General features: G+C 43.2%; 1 protein-coding gene across 9 annotated transcripts in view; it reads right to left on the bottom strand.

Annotated features, from left to right (window-relative positions):
• The window catches only part of DGKD (diacylglycerol kinase, delta 130kDa), a 62610-nt gene that overhangs the window by 24630 nt on the left and 18197 nt on the right, over positions 1-19783 (bottom strand). Inside the window, exons 1-7 of one of the 9 annotated variants that reach the window (XM_014952153.1) lie at positions 18236-18377; positions 5525-5629; positions 4510-4642; positions 3541-3647; positions 2884-3009; positions 1712-1814; positions 1036-1198 (exon numbers count right to left, since the gene is read on the bottom strand). In XM_014952153.1, the coding sequence (XP_014807639.1) occupies positions 1036-1198; positions 1712-1814; positions 2884-3009; positions 3541-3647; positions 4510-4642; positions 5525-5578 (686 nt within the window). In that variant the 5' untranslated portion in view covers positions 5579-5629; positions 18236-18377. The other 8 variants (XM_014952151.1, XM_014952152.1, XM_014952155.1 and 5 more) reach the window with 8 other exon arrangements.

Here is a 19783-nt window from a genome sequence, read left to right as displayed (position 1 = left end):
GGGGAAGAAGAAAACTATTTAATTATAGAAGTTTTCTATAAATTATTTATCAGGCAAACACATCCCCTGGACAGCATGCTGCAGTTTTAAAGGCCAGTGTTTTACAACGACTATGGCAAGAAACCACAAGAGTTCTGAGGAAAGCAGACCCCAATGGTCACTCACCCAGGAGTGGACAGTCCCAGATTTAGCACCCTGCATCTACAGGTCTCAGGCACAGACTTTGAGTCACACTTAGAAAAATATGAATGAAATTCACCTTGTCTTGGCTCTTGTTATAAGAAGCACCCATTCATGACAAAAGTTACTCAAATCCAATGCAGCAGAAAAACATTTGGAGGGAGCAAACTAGCGACCAATTTATTAATTTTTTTTAAACAGAATTGCAGTAATACACTAATGGAATTTATTCCGCAGTGCTCATTTTTTTTAAATCCATAGATATTCTAGTGTAATCTGGTAAAAAAGCCCGAAATACCATCCAGATCCCAGGGCTTTACCAAATGCATTCGTGAGAGATGTTTTCCCAGTATCAACATAAAATCTTCAAGGGATGGAAATTTCACATACTTCCCAGGTAAGTTATTTCTGAATAAACCTAATTTTGACAATATTAATTTGCCATCTATGACATTTGCCTGTTCACCCTCTTTAACTCAAGTTTACTCTCATTACCAGTACATCAGGATGCCTGTTACAAGTCTGTTTGGTGACAAGCTTTCCTCTGAATTCAAGCTTTCCATGCTTGATTATCTTCCAGGGGAGTGTTTCTGGAATTCCCCCCAAGCCCTTCAAGCTGTCCTGCTGTTACTGATGAATGGAAATAATAACTTTTTTCAACAACATTCTTGGGTTTAGCTAATCAATAACACTAAACACAGAGAGGAGAAAACGCCTCCAAACTTCATATGCGTTCAGTCTTCTCTGAGGAATAGGTTCCTTGTTAAATTTGAAGATGAGCTTATAATCAAATAAATCACTCGTACTTTTCTGGCATTTACAAGGAATTTGTGCTTCCACAGAATATCTGCTTACCCAAGGTGAGGTCCTCCATTCATGAGGTCAAAGACCTGGGCTGGATTCAGCAGCTGTTTGAATCTTCGGAGGAATTTGACACCTTGGTTGTCTCCGCTTTTTGAGTTGACAAAGACCAACAAAGGGCTTGTGCAAGAAGGGGGACAAGTAGCTTTCCAGAAACCTGTCAGAGAAAAGGGAAGGGAAAGGGAGGAAAAGCCAAGAAATGTGAAGCTGCCCATGGAGATGGAGTGAGAAAAAAAAGCAACACCCCACACCCCAGCACAGCTATGAAGAAGCTAATACTTTCCTTGTGCTTATGGCACTCACTGGGTAAACGCCAAATGCGCACAGACTTGAATCCAGCACGAACCACACCTCGTGCTGCCAAATGTCACACTTATCTCCCAGCAGTATGCCAAAATACTCAGCTTCCCCAACCTTCCCAAACTGCTTCTGCAATATAGTTGTTCTCAATAAATTTTAACAGCTGCAGCTCAGCAAATACTGACGTTCCAGGGTAACAAACCGAATGCAAAAGAAAAGCAAACAGTTCTCTGCCACACTGCAGTGGTACCTTCCAGTTTGGAACTTCAGCAAGATCAAAAAGCAGACTTTTCAGTTGACAGAGCCTGGCATTAATAGTGTTAGGTGAAGGGACTGTACCTGAGAGGAAGAAAAAGAAGGCGCTACTTACCATCTGAATCGATGCTGTTAAGAGCAGTAGGAGGAATGACAGACACTTTGCACAGCCCAAGAGGGCACTTGTTTGGCAACAACTCCTTACATGCTGTGTGTACCTGAAAACACCAACAAAAAACATTCATTCAGACTCTCTTGGGCACTGTGGTGTCACTCATAAAGCCACCCAACAAGAGGTTCTAACAGAAGAGTACAAAAGGAAGAGGGGGAGATGTAAATAGATGAGGTTATTCTAAGAACGATCTCATCAGAGTCTTCTTCTAATTCTCCTCTTTCCATTGGTATGTACTTTTTCTGCCATTTGAATTTATAAGACTAGCACTTTGAGTGCTGAGGGGACCAGGTAATAGATTATGTGGCTTTAAGAGCCTTCAAGAGTTCAGCTTTCAAAATTCTAGGCTCAGTTGATAGATCAAAAGTAGCAACAAAAGAAAAAGCTTGGAATTCAAGAAAACAAGAAAGCAAAAAACAAAGCAGAAAGACATGAGGGACATAGGAGGTAACAGAGGGAGGGATTAATAAAGCCACCCAAAAAAAGAAAAAAACAAAGTAGAGCAGGGCACTTCAGTCATTTCTGGTACACGAAGACTGCAAGACAGAGACTTTTTTGGGGTTTGAGCCCACATCACACATTAAAAACATATATTTTGTGGTACTTCTTTCATTATCTTATAGACAACTGGAAACAGGGAGATCTGCATCACTGCAGCGGTGAGGCAAGAGAAATCTATTGCAATGGGAAGGGAAATTGTTATTATTAAAATAGCTTTCTATTCTTTATCATCTTATTTTGTTGTAGCTTTTCAACTTGCAGAAATGACAAATAATAGCTCCTTAAAATCCTCCATCTCCCATGCCTGAGGCATTTATTCATATCTAATGTAACTAGATTCTTCTATGAAAGCTCACTATCAAAAGAAAATGAGCTTGCAGAGAAGTCAGATTTTAGGTCTTTTATTCATCACAGTGATATTTTTCAGCATAAATTTAAATTTCTGTCTCTCGCAGGCTGTTTATCATCTGGAGAAAGAATAATAGAGTCCTACATGGGAAATACCAACAGCACGGTTAGAGATTTCGTTTTAAGTAAATGTCATTAAAAGAACACACCAAAGAGATGACCAGAAACTAACCTTTCACTGAAATGGTCACGTTTATTCAACTCACCATGGCTTTGCACCAGAGGCAGCGCCAGTCTTGCAAACGTAGGACACTGCCACAGGTTTTATCACACACAGTGCATTTGGCACTCACGGGCAGGTTGCCTTCCAACCACTGATGTGGCATCGAGATCTGCAAATGGTACAGAGGGAGAGAAGCAACATGGACTTTCCAGACCACAACTCAAGAGTGCAGAATGCACTCTGGAGGCAAGTCTTTATATGCATCATTTAAGGACAGCAAAGGCAATTTCCAGAAAACATCCAAGGACCTCTTTTGGCATTTTATATCACACTCAAGCACAAAGAGACAGGGTGACTTGCCCCAGGGAAACATTGACTTGCTTCAGACATCTCATATGCTAAGGTACTGTTCCAGCCACTCATTTGGGGTTTTTTTTTGCCAAAACTCAGACCAGGTTCCCCACGCCTCCAATTATTTAACCTCAACTCCCCCGGGTCCATAGCAGGAGTCTCTTCCTGTTAAGGAGTCCTTGCTACGCTGGTTGGACTTTCCACACGGAATCTCATGCTCTGACAGGAAAGGCCTTTCCCACATCGCTGACACATAAAGGCAGAATCTGCTCTTTGTGCAGTGAGGAAAGCTGTAGAGGACCTGCCTCCACATCAAGATAAGGCCAGAAGAGTTAAGACTGACACCTACCCCATCTTCATCCTCAATGATATCCTTCCCAATGGAGGCCAGAGTTGTCCACTTGCAATTATTGGTTGCCCGCACAGCACACCGCTTGTGGGCTTTAAACTTGCACACTACAGAGGAAGAGAAGAAGATATAAATCCTGCCTCAGAAGGTATAATATGGCAGTCTGTACAAAAAACTTTCTCAAGTGACCATATTTGGCTCCAGAAGAAAGCCCAAGCACACACTACCCTCGTTAGCACTGCCAAAACTATCAGTTCTAAGTATACTGAGTAAGATGAGCGAGCTATTAATTCCTGCCTTGTCACTTTTGCCAGTTGCTTGTACAAAGCTTAGTTATCACCTTGTTAAATTTGACATGATTTACATAGTCATACACTCCTGCATCCTTTTACACAATGTGGGTGTAACCTCACTCATGCTAGAAGTATGAGCAGCCAGGCATGTCTGCCACGCCAAAGCTGAAGAAGAATAACCTCCTGGCATTCCAACACTTCACCAGGATGTTCTTACAAATCTGATTATGTTTATGAACAGGAGTGTTCTTATGAATATTCTATCTGATAACTCAGAAGTATGTATCTGCTCGCTTCAGAAGCATGAGTTTAATAAGAGATGGCAGTATTTGGGTATATGGAGAAAAAAAATCAGCTATATTACCATTGGGTCCAACAGTAAAACCAGCATGAAAACATCATCACATCTATCACCCTGTTACAAAATGCCAAGATCCTGATATTGACTTCGGCAGGAAAATTCTCTGTGAAGCCAAAGGGATTCAGCAGCAAAGGCTTTCAGCATCAGGTCCAGAAAAGACCTCCAGTCTCATACACAGCCGAGAGCTCTCTCGAGTTTATTAAGCAGCATTTTTCAGACTATTAACAACATTCCTCTTAAATTATCTCTGGAACATAGCTATATGTTGAGCTATAAAGATGATGCTCCCAAAACAGAAGAGAAGAGCACGCTTACCTTCACATGAGAGCCCATGTGACGTGACTCCAGATAGTGCCTCCCGACACACGTTGCAGTACGTTGGCCGAGCGTGTGAGCAGGCGTACCAGTTATGCATCCCTGAGAAATGGTCCATGCTGTACTGGGTAGACTAATAAAATAAATGTATTACAGCATTTTATTATTATTATATTATTATTAAGTCTGAAGTAGAGCAAGGAGACTCTTTTTTTTTTTTTTTCTTAAAACAAAAACTTGCATATAGCAGTCAGGAAAGGCAGAAACTGAACACTTAGACTAGAGAAGAGCAGGCCACGTGCAGTTTATACACACTAGCTGTAACTCAGGAAGGTCTTTAAGCCAGAAGAGAGTACTTGAAGAAGGAGCCACACCTTCATTCCTGCTCCTGTCCTACCTCCCATCCTTGTCTCACTACAAGTATGTGTGGAGAAATGAACTGGAGAATTTATCTGCTGGAGAGCTGATCTTTCCCTTCCCCATTTTTTGGTTGGATAAAGTTTTCAACAAGATCAGTTCCCCAACCTTGTTTATTGCACAGCAGAGGAATTCTTGTGCCAGCAAAAGGGAGGAGACAATAGGGAGAGAAGCATCATGGTGGGGGGGGAACACAAGACAGCTTCTTTTGGTGGCAGCACTGGTCTAACTACAGCCCCAGAAAGCAAATAGATGCACTGAAATAGGCAGAATACCAAGCAGGCAAGATGTGAATTAGGACAGGGAGGACAACCAAAGAGTGAAAAGACAATGGGAAGAGAACTGTGTTTCATAACCCACCAATACTCTGAAAAGTGCTCTCAAAGTTACCAGGGGAGAGCACACAAAGCCACAAGCATTCTTTGGAGAAACACCTCAGTGTATTTGGGATAGTTTTTACAGTAGGCCTAATGCTATACCCATTATAGTCATTAAAAACAAGTTCTATTAACTTCACTGGAAGCTGACTCCAAATTCAGACCAAGCTGTTAGTTAGGAGAGGAGGCACAGAGTGCAAAGGAACACATTTTCCTAGTACCTCAAAATGTTCACGGTTTTGTACAGTCTTCAGTGCTGCAATCCAATCTTCCATCTCTTTCCTGTTATCAGCACAAAGGATGAGCTTCCGGCATGGAGTGATAATCTGAGGAGCAAGAGAAAATTAATAGTGTGTATTCTGGGCACGTCAGTGAGAGACAGCAGGAGAACACGTTATCACTAGTGTAGTCTATTGGAATATTTTCAGAGGCAATGAGATGCACAGCAGAACAAAAGTTATGTGCACCTTTCAACCATGTTTCTCTTCCACAGCAACACACCTCGATTCCTTCATAAACGTAGAGAACCACAGAGATTTCAGCTGTCGTGCCCAATACTGAACTGAGTAAAGAAACCTCTCAGACCCAAATAACAGCACAATACAAATCAAGCACAGAGCAGTAAAAGTTAATATATTCCATATGCAGAACTTGCATAAGGTTTTTTAAAGTATTTTATGACTTTTAAAATTGGCAACAACATAAAAACATTTTGCTAACGCCATAATATACCAGTTTCTAGCAATTAATAAACATGCTCTGTAACATCATACTAAAAACCTGTTTAGGGTCATGACAAGCGGGGAGGGAGGAAAGGAGAAATCAAACAAAGTAAGCAATCTAGAAGAGAAAGCACTGTATTTTGAACCCTCGTGTTTCCCGAGGGCTTGTTCTGCATTTATTACATAAAAGATACTCCAACAAATGTTCCACTAGCAGCTCGACGTTGTGGTGAGTTTGCCTTCCTCTAAAAATATTCTCCTCAGTGTGTTTTTACCCTGGGCTAATTCCCATGCGTTAGTAGCTCTGCGTTAAATAAACAGCTCAGTGTTTTACCAAAACCAGTAGAAGACATTTGGGGTGGCCGTGGCTCCCCTCTGCCCGGGGAAGGCAGACGTCTGGGTGTCCCCTACCACCAACCAATCTCTCCCCTTTTGTCAGAGGGCGGCAGCAGAGAGAAATAAAAGCTCTTCAGAGGACCACGTCTGCTGTCCACAGGGCTGCCCGTTCAGCTGGCCTCCAGACTCGACCATAAATCAACATTTATTCTTCCTAAGACAAAAGCCTTTCTTCGCCGCGCTGCAGTTATCTCTTAGGAACACCGTCGCCCCGTGCACACCTCCGTGCTGATTTCCATCCAACTCACTTCTTAAATTGAACCAATACGGAAGCGTTTGCAAGATCTGGGTTGAAGAAAAGCTGCAATAACGTTGAGCACCATTAACAAAAAATCAAAAGGCTCCTCTGAACCAATACGGAAGCGTTTGCAAGATCTGGGATGAAGAAAAGCTGCAATAATGTTGAGCACCATTAACAAAAAAATCAAAAGGCTCCTCTTTATGTCAACTCTAAAAATTTCCAGCAGCCCAGGCTCTCCTGCATCTCTCTCCCTCTACGTTCCGCACATGAAAAAAACCGGTCTTCATCATCTGCTTTTCCAGCAGATTGTACCCTAATATCTGAAATAACAGATTAAAACAAACTGGGATTGTGGCAGGTTGATGAAGCCCATGTGGCTCTCACGAGCACGCGAATGGTTCGTTAATGAACACTAAAAAAACCCACACACATCACCCCAATACGTGACCCCTCTTGACTACCATTTTCCAGTCCGTTTCTCGCTTTTCTCATTATGATTCATAGAACAGATTAAAAATAAAACCCTCTCAAGTTGAACACAAAACTTTTAACTGATATTGAAGCACATCAGAGCGTGCCCTAAGAAATGTGCATGTAATATCAATAAAAAAGATACACCTGCAGATTTCTGCTTTATTTTGAGCTCTTCAATTTTCAAAATATATTTATTTTCATAGGACAGACTGCAGCATTTCCCTGCGATAGCACTGGTTTCACCCAGAAGCTATATACCTATACCTAGAAAAGGGCACTATGGCCACATTAAGTAGGCAATGGAGTTAAATACCTTTTTAAAGCAGGGACTGGTCATTCATATTAGAAACAGAGTTTTGGCACGGAGCACTTTTATCTTGGACAAAACGACCTGATCTGTATCAATTGTAAGCAAACAGAAATAAATATTTACAATTTTCTAAAAATAAAACTTTGAGGAACTCCTTCCTTCTTCCCTGACTTTTCCTTTAAACAATTCCAGCTCTGATAAAATTTATTCCCAAAGAAGGTAATCACGGGAGTCTTTCTTTTTCCTTGGAAAGTGGAGAAGTGGGCGGTTAACTGTATTTCCATCAAAAACTCTGCTGTGTAGGGACAGCTACCCTAGAGAAACCTTTTACAGAGCGTGAAACACTACTGCAAAAATCAGCGTGACGTTGGAGAAGAAGGAGCAGCATCTCTGAAGTCCTGCTCAGAGGAAGCAGCTCTTTCCCTGGAAGTAAACCCAAGTTCAAATAATTTGTTCAGACAACACAGGGCCCCACTTTTTTTCTGGCAGCAAAGCCAAGAACATCTATAATTGCATATGTGCAACAGTACTCTATGTAAAGTCCAAACATCCCAGGATGAAGCATCCAAGGACCTTTCATCGCTTGAAAACCAGCCGGTTTTTATAAGGAACCGCCAGTTCCTTCAACAAGCCACTGGCACACTCTTGGCCAGTAGGGAAAAATAATTTAAAACAGTTGATAAAATTAATCTATTATCATCACGATCTCATACAGAACACTCCTAGTCAGTGTTGTCTCTTTTCCTATTTTTATCTCTTTTTTTGGAGGAAAAAAAGGCAAACACAAAGCGTATAGTATCATTTTCAAATCACCTTGGAAGACATGATATCTAAAATATTGTCATAAAATAAAGAAATGCTGACACTCATTTCATAAGAGTTAATCCTGGATAATTGAAGAGACTGTCCAATATAGAAAATCACTAATTCCTTCTGAAGTTACCTACTGCATCATCTTAAAAATCCCCACATTCAATATTGGGCCATCCTCTGTTCAAAGAACACAGAAAGTTTTTAAGACAAGAGGACAAATAAAGAGATGAAGAAGATTTTCATACTTGACTCATCCAGACAAAGAGTCACAGAATTCAAATAAAGGGTCTATTGTGTAACTACAAAACTCCAAATAAAACATAACTTTGTGCAAGATAAATTCATGAAGAGCATTCCCCATTAGTCAGTTCCAAAGCAACATTTGCACTGGGATTTAGTGGAATCATCACAGACGGGAAATAAAAGAATATAATTCAAACCTCACTCGTATTCTAAGGAGGACAAATTGGGACAATTCAGGCTTCCCTGTGAAGGGCAGATAAGATTCTAACATAACTTGTGTAACAATTCTTCGGGGAAATTAAGAAACCATACAAACCTGTTTTTCTGACTAACATGCAGCGGTGGTACAGTTAAACATTTTAATGAGGATAATTAAGAATCCAGAAACACATTAATAGGGACACTTCCTTCACAGAACAGTTCACCAGTTCTTGCCTTTCACACAGCCCCAGACACCCCCCAGCCAACCCCAGCTCCCTCGTGAGCACCAGACACTCCTGCTTTCCCTGGTCTCTCACCTCCACAGGCTGATGTGCAACAGGCAACCCCACAACATTGCTCCCGAGTAAGGGCAGAACTCAGATCAACAGGAACATGCTCTCACTAACAGAGACAAAAAAAAAAAAAATACTCCTACCACTTTTACCTCCTCCTACTTGAGCCAGTAATTTCTACTCCAGACATCCATCCAGCTGGTGAAGGCTACTACCGGAGGGAGAAAGGCTGTCTAGATGAGACCGATGATCAATCTAACGGGTCACATCAACAAAATAAAGCCTTCTCCTTGTGTCCAAAAGAAGTCACAGCAATCTTCCCCCCGAAAAGCTGTCCTTTTCCCAGCCAGGGAGTCCAGGCTGCTTGCTCTCAGCTACAGGGCTCTGGAGCACCAGGCTTGGTTATCCCTGTTGGCAAACCTGGCTACAAACGAGCGTGGTCCAGCTATTTTTTACGTTCCGGCTAGAGCTTTTGACTAACATCCTGGAACAGTATATTCCACAGGATGACGACGCACTAGGTGAAGTAGCATTTCCTTTTATTTGTTCTAAATTTACAAAGCAGTAATGTCATCCAGTGACCTCTTGTTCTCATATAAACGGCGAGCGCAAAAACAACGATCTGATGGCTTTTGAGGTAGGATGGGGGCTGCCTCGCTAGGAGTTAAAAAAAACCAAAAACAACAAACCCACAACAAAAAGTTTTAAGATTTATTTATAATCTCATACATTTTTGGCCTGTTTGGGGATTGGCAGAACTCTTGAGTGTTCCTGCCCTGAAACAGCTCAGAATTTTATCTAGATATGAGCAATTACGTAAATTAAAAGTGCTCGTTCTTCCTAAAAAGGGAATATTAAAAGCTGACATACTTTTTTGACCCTAAATGCTATTGAACTTTTGGGTGTGGTTCTTTAGATTTCACTCCTCAGTAGCAACTGGATGCCCAGATACTCACGTGTCCAGAGCTCACCACAAGGTAACTTTATTTAGACCTAAACTGATTGCCAAGAGCTCAACAACAGTCAGGGGGAAAAAAAAAATATGCTGCCAATCCCTCTAAATCAATCCCAAAGAGCCATAAGGATAGATGGGAATGGGAGGAAGGCTTAAAGACATTTCAAAGCAGGACCCAGCTTACTTTACAAACTCCTCGCTGAGTATGAAACCCAGAAATATCTTTTGTGGGAATTCTGGTGACAATCAACTACCCAGCAGGTCCCCCCCTTCGTGGGAATTCTGGTGACAATCAACTACCCACCAGGTCCCCCCCTTTGCAGACAGTTATGTGCCCTCTATGCACATCCCCTTTGCAGACAGTTATGTGCCCTCTATGCGGACAAGTCATCTCAAATCTATCAGAGAAATTCTCAATCTTCAAGCTTGCTCACTCTAAACCTAAAAAAAAATATCTAAATCTGAAAAAACCCACGCCTTCATTGGCCGTCTTGTGCAAATACTGATGGTCCCCTGACACTTCTCCAAAATTTAGCTTCATCTCCTCTGTCTCTACCTCACGGAGCACATGCCCTTTTACCAGCTGTTAACCCCCACCCCTCGTGTTGACCCCCGCTCCCCTGTCCAAAACTAACACCAGTTTACTGACATTTCAAATCAGGCCAGCTGGCAAACGACAGAGCCAACCAAAGAAAATTCCTCATTTCACATTCTAAAAATGGACTGGATGTCCCTGGATGTCCTTCCCCAATGAACAGCTGTGAATAATTGGATTAGAAAGGCAGCCCAAAAAAAGACTCCTTATATTAGACCAAATTTTAAATAGAAATCTGCTATACTTCACCCTTTGGTGTTTTGCTGTACTGAGCAACCTTCCTCCACCCAACAGCCGGAGCTTAAACTTCATTCTCTGGTCTTGCTGCCATCAAAGACAACTTTTATCATCTCTGCTCACTTCCTCTTTCAGCATTTTCTGGCTGCCCAGAAACTTCTCAGCAAAAAACTGACAGTCTGGCCAAAAATGCGTTGGGACTGTTTGCTATCACAGTAGATCTGGTGAGCTCAGTGACCACAAAAGATGGCAAAACAAGTTAAGATCACACTGGCCCAATCACGGAGCTGGCTGAAGAAATGCTGCAGGGCGAGACGGGGCGGGAGGGACACACAACTTTGCTAAATATAGCTTTTCTGATGTGATACATTTCTCGGAGTGGCCAAAAGCGGGTGCGTGAGAACACCTGCTCGGTCTGACTGCTTCCTTTTACTCACATCCTGTTCAAATATAGTCAAAGGTGCTAGCCATAAATCCCCCAAAGAGATGCCAGATTATTCCAAACAGTTGATGATTTGGGTACAGGGACAACTGGAATTTCTGGAGCTCAAAAGACTTAGGAACTGCAAGCAGAAAAAACAAAATAGCTGTGAGACCGGTGTTGGCGCAGGCAAAAACTTCAGCTCGATCACATATGGGAGGTGCTAGCCATAAATCCCCCAAAGAGATGCTGGATTATTCCAAACAGTCGATGATTTGGGTACAGGGACAACTGGAATTTCTGGAGCTCAAAAGACTTAGGAACTGCAAGCAGAAAAAACAAAATAGCTGTGAGAAAGGTGTTGGCGCAGGCAGACTTCAGCTTGATCACATATGAGCAAAGGTGGGGAAAATGTCCACTGTGTGTAGCTAATTGTTATGTCTGCTCTTATATATTGGAGTATATTGTATCCCATGAACCCAAAAACTCAGGAAGGAAAATCGGGTGAGATTATAATGAGGACTCAGCCTATTTTATCCACCTCAGCTCCTGTGCCAGCAGCGGTGGCAGTGAATTGAACACTGGTGTATGTTAAAACACCTCGCCTGGGTTCATCAGCAAGATTTATTGGAGTATATTGTATCCCATGAACCCAAAAACTCAGGAAGGAAAATCGGGTGAGATTATAATGAGGACTCAGCCTATTTTATCCACCTCAGCTCCTGTGCCAGCAGCAGTGGTAGTGAATTGAACACATTGGTATATGTTAAAACACCTCGCCTGAGTTCATCAGTGAGATTCAGGGACCAGCAAAGCCACGGTGTGTTTCAAGCACCTCTGCTGAACTGACAGATGGCAGCATGGACTGTTTGGATTAGGCAGTGCTACTCCCTCTGCAAACACACAAAGTTAAAAAGAAGACTGTCCAAAAGGAAGAAGAAAGGAAAATTAAAGTATGACTTTCAGGCTCAGCTCTTCACACTTAAAATTTTAAAAGCCTGTCTCATTGATGTTCTGAAGCAATTTGGAGCTGAGCATCAGGCCAGCAAAGCCTTAGACAGCAAGTCAGCATGACTTCAGTAGGTCTCTATAGATTGGAAGAGAGAAATAATATGAGTCCCAATGCTTAGACTCACGGGGGACCGAGGCTTGCCTTTCTCCATAGACAATACCCCTCTTTTGCCAACAAATTCAGCCCCGTTAACTCACTGCAGAGGTCAGTTAGAGCTCTTTAGAACTGCACTGATTCTCTTTATTAAAATCCTGGTTGTTACTCTGAAGGGCAAAGGAAAAAGCAGCTTTCCATATGACACTGGAGGAATGCACCAGTTTTGTATTTATTTTTACAGTGCAAGATCTTTATTTCCTGCTAAAAGGACTGTCTTCCACCTATGGAAACTCTCATTTCCACCGAATAAAACAAGTCGTTAATGTTCTTATAGTTATGCCAAATTCTGCCCTTTTTTTTTTTTTTTTTCTAAATAGCAATAACAAGATTTTCCTCAAAGCCCTAAGTGCCCAAATCCCTGTTTGCACTAGACTGGCTATTTTATCCCCAATTTCCACATGTCTGTTTTACCTTCATTTGCCATCTGTAAAATCCAGGATAGCTCATCTGCATCGAAAAATAGGTACAGCGCATGGCGTGGTCTCTTTAGGACCATTTTTATATTATTAAGTTCATTCATCTTGCAATATACACCTAATCTGGCAGGGGTTGAACACAACGAGTGCATCTTCTCTGGGCCCACAGATCAAGTTCAACTCCTGCTGACCCTCCATCTGCGCTTTCTCCCACTCCCTGTCTTCCCCGATGCTCCAGCGGGAAAGCAGACCAGACAGAGCGTTCCCTGGGAAAATTATCTTCTCTCATACCAGGGTCACATTCCTACATGCTTCTGGAAACTCTGTTCCTAAACAAGGCACATTCCTCTTTTTGGCAATTGGTAAGAGGAGCACAGACAAGGAGAGCGATTTTAGGATTTTTGCAACCAGTTAAGGGATGTCAAAACCTAAAGAAGGTCTTGGCCACTGTTAGCAGGTATAAATACAGTCCTGGTAATTCATGCATGTTAATCCCAAGAGATCTACAGGGATGGAGCAGCACCAAATGGGAAGGGACAGGGCTGCCATGCCAAGTGCCAGAGCATCTTAGCACAGCTCTGTTATCCACCCACCCTTCACTTCACGCAGCAGATGCACCTGCATCCCTTCTTCAGCTGTTTTCAAAAGGATGCAGTCCTGCCAGGAAAAGAGTTCCCAAAGAGAACTACCCTGTTCAGAAAGGGCAGCAGATTTGGGAAGGTAAAGGGTATTTCAGAGAAACCTTCCCACTCACTGAAACAGAAGCAAAACTGTGAAGACCAGAGGGGCAGGTCAATGTTCCCCAGTGGTAGAGCTGCTGTCTCAGTGGGCTCATACACATCAAGGCTAGCACCTAATAAATCACAGGATTGAGCAATAAAAGACCTTGTCCACGGTAGGAAAATGACCTGTTACTGACAGCTTATTGTTAGTAACAGCTCCTCACAGCCCCCTAACCTCAGCTGTGTTGAAAAGAGGCTGGTAGCTAAAACAAAAGGAAATTAATAGCTTTCAACTGCTTGATGAACCCAGGAGCTTTCCACACTGGGTCACCAGGCAAAGACAAGTCCCGTTTCAAGCACCGTAACGGTGAAACCATCACAAGCACCACAAGTAGGGAGACCTCATTTCTGCAAATAATATTAGCAAGCCTCTCCCTGCCTGTCAAAAGGACAAGATTAAAGAGGTGCATAAAAAGAAGTCTTTTCTTTCTAGAGCAACTCCTATGTAAAACTAAACCCATGGTGTTCTCAAATGACTCCCTGTTGACCGCAGGTTGTTCTGCCTTTGTGTCCTCACCTGGAAGGAGAAGAAGACGCTGGAATCTGCAGTCTCTCTCAGGAAGGTAGATAAAGCATCAACACAGCAGGAAGGTTACAAAGAGCAAAGAGATTATCAAACAAAAGCTCCCAGTGTTCAGGCACAAGGGCAGTAACAGACGCTAATTTCAAAGCAGTAAACTTCCCTCTAGAGAAAACAAAAGCTCTTCACAAACAGTCGCCTTCGCTTTCCAGCTCGCTCTCTATCCTGTCTCACTGTAAAATACAGAAAAGCTCAGCCTGACCTCTTTCTCTTACAGAAGCTTCATCTTTCTTAAAAACTCCTCGCGTATTTTGGGGTCATTCGGTAACGTACAGAAGCAATCGCCAGATCTCTCCACCCACAGCAACTTCTTCCAGACCCTCCAACTCTTCTTCCATGTTTCTCCTCTCTGCGATGGTTTTTCTCTACGAGTGCATCTTCTCTGGGCCCACAGATCAAGTTCAACTCCTGCTGACCCTCCATCTGCGCTTTCTCCCACTCCCTGTCTTCCCCGATGCTCCAGCGGGAAAGCAGACCAGACAGAGCGTTCCCTGGGAAAATTATCTTCTCTCATACCAGGGTCACATTCCTACATGCTTCTGGAAACTCTGTTCCTAAACAAGGCACATTCCTCTTTTTGGCAATTGGTAAGAGGAGCACAGACAAGGAGAGCGATTTTAGGATTTTTGCAACCAGTTAAGGGATGTCAAAACCTAAAGAAGGTCTTGGCCACTGTTAGCAGGTATAAATACAGTCCTGGTAATTCATGCATGTTAATCCCAAGAGATCTACAGGGATGGAGCAGCACCAAATGGGAAGGGACAGGGCTGCCATGCCAAGTGCCAGAGCATCTTAGCACAGCTCTGTTATCCACCCACCCTTCACTTCACGCAGCAGATGCACCTGCATCCCTTCTTCAGCTGTTTTCAAAAGGATGCAGTCCTGCCAGGAAAAGAGTTCCCAAAGAGAACTACCCTGTTCAGAAAGGGCAGCAGATTTGGGAAGGTAAAGGGTATTTCAGAGAAACCTTCCCACTCACTGAAACAGAAGCAAAACTGTGAAGACCAGAGGGGCAGGTCAATGTTCCCCAGTGGTAGAGCTGCTGTCTCAGTGGGCTCATACACATCAAGGCTAGCACCTAATAAATCACAGGATTGAGCAATAAAAGACCTTGTCCACGGTAGGAAAATGACCTGTTACTGACAGCTTATTGTTAGTAACAGCTCCTCACAGCCCCCTAACCTCAGCTGTGTTGAAAAGAGGCTGGTAGCTAAAACAAAAGGAAATTAATAGCTTTCAACTGCTTGATGAACCCAGGAGCTTTCCACACTGGGTCACCAGGCAAAGACAAGTCCCGTTTCAAGCACCGTAACGGTGAAACCATCACAAGCACCACAAGTAGGGAGACCTCATTTCTGCAAATAATATTAGCAAGCCTCTCCCTGCCTGTCAAAAGGACAAGATTAAAGAGGTGCATAAAAAGAAGTCTTTTCTTTCTAGAGCAACTCCTATGTAAAACTAAACCCATGGTGTTCTCAAATGACTCCCTGTTGACCGCAGGTTGTTCTGCCTTTGTGTCCTCACCTGGAAGGAGAAGAAGACGCTGGAATCTGCAGTCTCTCTCAGGAAGGTAGATAAAGCATCAACACAGCAGGAAGGTTACAAAGAGCAAAGAGATTATCAAACAAAAGCTCCCAGTGTTCAGGCACAAGGGCAGTAACAGACGCTAATTTCAAAGCAGTAAACTTCCCTCTAGAGAAAACAAAAGCTCTTCACAAACAGTCGCCTTCGCTTTCCAGCTCGCTCTCTATCCTGTCTCACTGTAAAATACAGAAAAGCTCAGCCTGACCTCTTTCTCTTACAGAAGCTTCATCTTTCTTAAAAACTCCTCGCGTATTTTGGGGTCATTCGGTAACGTACAGAAGCAATCGCCAGATCTCTCCACCCACAGCAACTTCTTCCAGACCCTCCAACTCTTCTTCCATGTTTCTCCTCTCTGCGATGGTTTTTCTCCAGATTTTTCCTTCTTTTCTGCGAGCAGACTAATGACCAGCTCCTGCAGGAGGCTGGATTAAGAGTCCTAAAAATCCTTGACATGAAAGGATTTTAAATGACTGTTTTCACTGACTAACAGTGACTCAGAATGGTCTGTTTACCAAAGGGCCTTTTCTCAAGCAGGAAAAAAAAAAAAACCAAACTGAAGTCTGGATTACAAACTACTAAAATAGCAAAGTATTTTGAAACTGCAGAGGTTCTGACAGGAAATGGGGACCCAACTGCACTTAATGAAGGGAGGGGGGGAAAAAACAGCAGAGCGATTCTGGACATGGCAATTCATGGCTCTACTCCTATTTTCACTTGCTTATAAAGGAAATTCTGACAGCTGCCAATATAAACAGAGTAAGAGCACTAGCAGAGAGTGTACAATTCCTGAATGTGTACACACACATGGGTGTGGAAGAGACAACAACCTCCAGCAAAGCCTGACTTTCCAACGTGCGCTCTAATTTTGTCCAGTTCAGAGAAGAGAGTTTGAAAAGGTGGAGGGAAGAACCATCCCTTTCACCAGTCCCCTTTTTCTAATCCTTCCCTTCTCCGAAACCTAACACGGCAACCCATGGCTGTGTAGAAAGGAACGAGGTGAGGAACCAGGACAGTTGGTGACTCCTGTAAGTCTTTTTTTGTCCACTTCTGAGAGCCAGTGCCTTCCCTGCGGGTCCCTCGCCCCCCGTGCCGAGGAAGCAGGGGAGGAAGATCCCCTCCCTCGCTGGGAAGCCTGGTGTCTCCCCGCAGCAGAGGTTCAAGCCCATTTTTCTCGAAGGGCTGAGGCCCCACAGACCAGTTTGGGGAATCTGTGCAAGTGTCAAACCAGGGATCCCTGATCTCTATCAGCCCAAGCTCGAAGTCCAAGTCTGACTTTTCTGCAAACACGCCTGTAACAAACGTTCTTAGAGTCTTTCTCCTCATAAAAATTAAGTCACACACTCTTTCTTGACGCTTATATTTCAAACCAGCACAAATAAGCTCTGATCTGGGTTCCCCTTGTCTCAGCAGTGCCTTACAGGAACCCAGCTCCTGCCCTGGACACGAGCAGAAGACTTTCTGCCTGACGTGTAGTTTCAGCAGCTCCATTCACTCTTTCAAAACCAAACTCCTAAGAGAAAACTTCACCACCTTGTCTGCTAAAAAGCATGTATTTTCACTTAAAAGCACTAATACAAATAATTCAACTTGACACAAAAATCACAGGAGAGGCAAAGGCACTTTCACTTCATTTTGAAATGAATTTGCAGACATCAACAACATACTCTCCCCATCAGGAAGCACCCTCAGCACTTTCATCTTTTGTTAAAGTTCAAGCACTTTGCCCTGTGTTTTTAGGAAAAGTTAATTAGCCCAAAATGAAGATTCATGCTATTTCTCCACAGCATCAACAAGCCCTGGGACAATACAGCAAAAGTACACAGTCTGAAGGAGATCAGACAGTCATATAACACTTAACAAGACAGAAACCTGAAGATTCATGCTATTTCTCCACAGCATCACCAAGCCCTGGGACAATACAGCATAAGTACACAGTCTGAAGGAGATCAGACAAGTCACATAACACTTAACAAGACAGAAACTGGCATCTTTGCTGCTGAATAAAGTCACTACTAAGTAACAAGGTTGTAATAACAAAAAATTATAGCACACCTCAGGCTTCTGTTCAGCTGGAGAATGACATCCATACTGCGTCTCAGAGATGACAGCATGCTCTCATTCAGGAGCACCAGCAATTCCCTGTTCCTCAAGCTACCACAACCATTGTCGCCTCCAGTCATGCAAGTGCTCTGAAAGAGAGGTATTACTCTAATCTCAAAACTTCCTCTCTCCTGTGACATTGGGCAGGGTGAATCATCAGTTAATAAACAGTATTTCTTAACGGATGGGTGCAGTATTTCCAACAGCACCGCAGGCACATTTCCCTTTACCCCGATTCTGGAGAACTTATCTACATAAATCCACACCGGAAAAAACACTTGAACAGTGAGTTTGTAGTAAACTTATTCCAAAGAACCTGAGCTCCTGCTGCTCTGTTACGCTGGCAGAGGTGCCACCTTTCTCAGTGCTGAGTCCAGAAAGACTTGGACTCCTGCTCTTACCTTTCACGTTCAATCTTCCTCTAAACTAGTGTCCAGAGCAGACTACTCCCTCAGAGAAAAACCTAAACAGATCGCTTGACATACGATTAATAGGATTAATCTCCTCTGTGGTCAGTCTTTCTGAGCTATGTTCCACTTGCCACAAGCTGATTAGCTGTCTGCTTAAGGAGGAGCTGGGATAAGTTTCCTTCTGACGGCAGTGAAGTGGAGAGGCAGGCGCTGACTGTAATAATATGCTGTTTCCTGTCTGCGGCTGAGCTGAGAGGTACTTCCCAACAGAAAAGGGTTGACAGGAGCCCAGGAGCTCAAGCTCCACCTCTTCCAGTGAAGAGCCTTTAACTACGGAGGAGGGATCAACAGCATGGCTCCTGGCACTCAACAACGTGCATCTGACCCAGCTTCACTTCCACTAAAGCCTCAGAAAGAAGAAACCAAACTGCACACATCCCTCTCCACGGACGGGAGCTTTCTCCTGTGGGATCTCAAAGGTCTGAATAAGAAGGGATGGGAGGGAAATGTTGTAATCCACGCTATGTGAATGAGGGTGAAAGTCCACACCACCACACCAACGTTTGCAAGCAATAACTGGAAAACAGTCACAAAACCTCCATGTGAGAATCATATTGAAACACAAAATACACACCCGGAAAGATCTGATATCCTTCCCAGGCTCCCTCCTGTTGGTGACAGGTATTCTTTAGTAGCATTAAAGAACATATACTTTAGATTTTTTTTTTTCCCCTTTAGCTTCATACAAATCCTGCACAAGGCAGGACAGGGCCAACGAACTGATAAGGAATCACTCCATCAGCTGTGCCAAAGGCATTGAAGGCAGCAGCTTCACTGAGCTGGCATCTTGTAGAAAAGAGCAGATCTTCAGCCAACACACCAGCCAGATGAGTAAGAATTTGTTGCTCACACAAACATTCACAAGAACAGGCCTAAGGAGATGACCCAAAGTCCTTTCAAAGACTCTTAAGTCAAAGCTGCTGGCCTGAGCAACAGACAATAGAGCAACTGGTGCCCTCCCAAACCTTAAAGGCTCCGTAGGGGAGAATGGGCACGGTGGATGGTTCAGAGCCATGACAACAGTAAAGCAATCATTTTGAGAGAAGTATCTCCAAAGCCCAGGCTTTCTGGCACGATCCAGAGAAAAAACCTATTCCAGGTTCAAAGTATGAAACTCATCCTCATGGTGTATTTTATTTTAATGCTCCTGAAGCAAGTAGCAGGCTAATGCATTAGGCACATCAACCAATCAAGTTACTGGGAAATTGCACTGTCCAAGAAAAAAACTTCACAGAAACAGACGAAGTCCCACTGGGAAGAACCAACATGCCCAGTGTGATCCCAAATCATCTGCTTTTTAGAAACCATGAGAGGTTTTGAGGGTACGGTTGGGAAAGCTCTGCTCAGAAGTTAGGGTCAGGCTTCGACCTCACCCATCCAGTGCTGCTGATCTCTATTTCATAAGGAGTACAAGTGTAGGCACATGGTGACAGCAAGAATCCAGGCTAAAAGGTGACCAGACTCTTTGAAAGAAAGAGG

Source organism: Calidris pugnax, unplaced genomic scaffold, assembly GCF_001431845.1.
Source record: "Calidris pugnax isolate Ruff unplaced genomic scaffold, ASM143184v1 scaffold232, whole genome shotgun sequence".
Taxonomy (NCBI): domain Eukaryota; kingdom Metazoa; phylum Chordata; class Aves; order Charadriiformes; family Scolopacidae; genus Calidris; species Calidris pugnax.
Note: the sequence above shows the minus strand (reverse complement) of the source record. Positions and strands in the feature narration are given on the sequence as shown.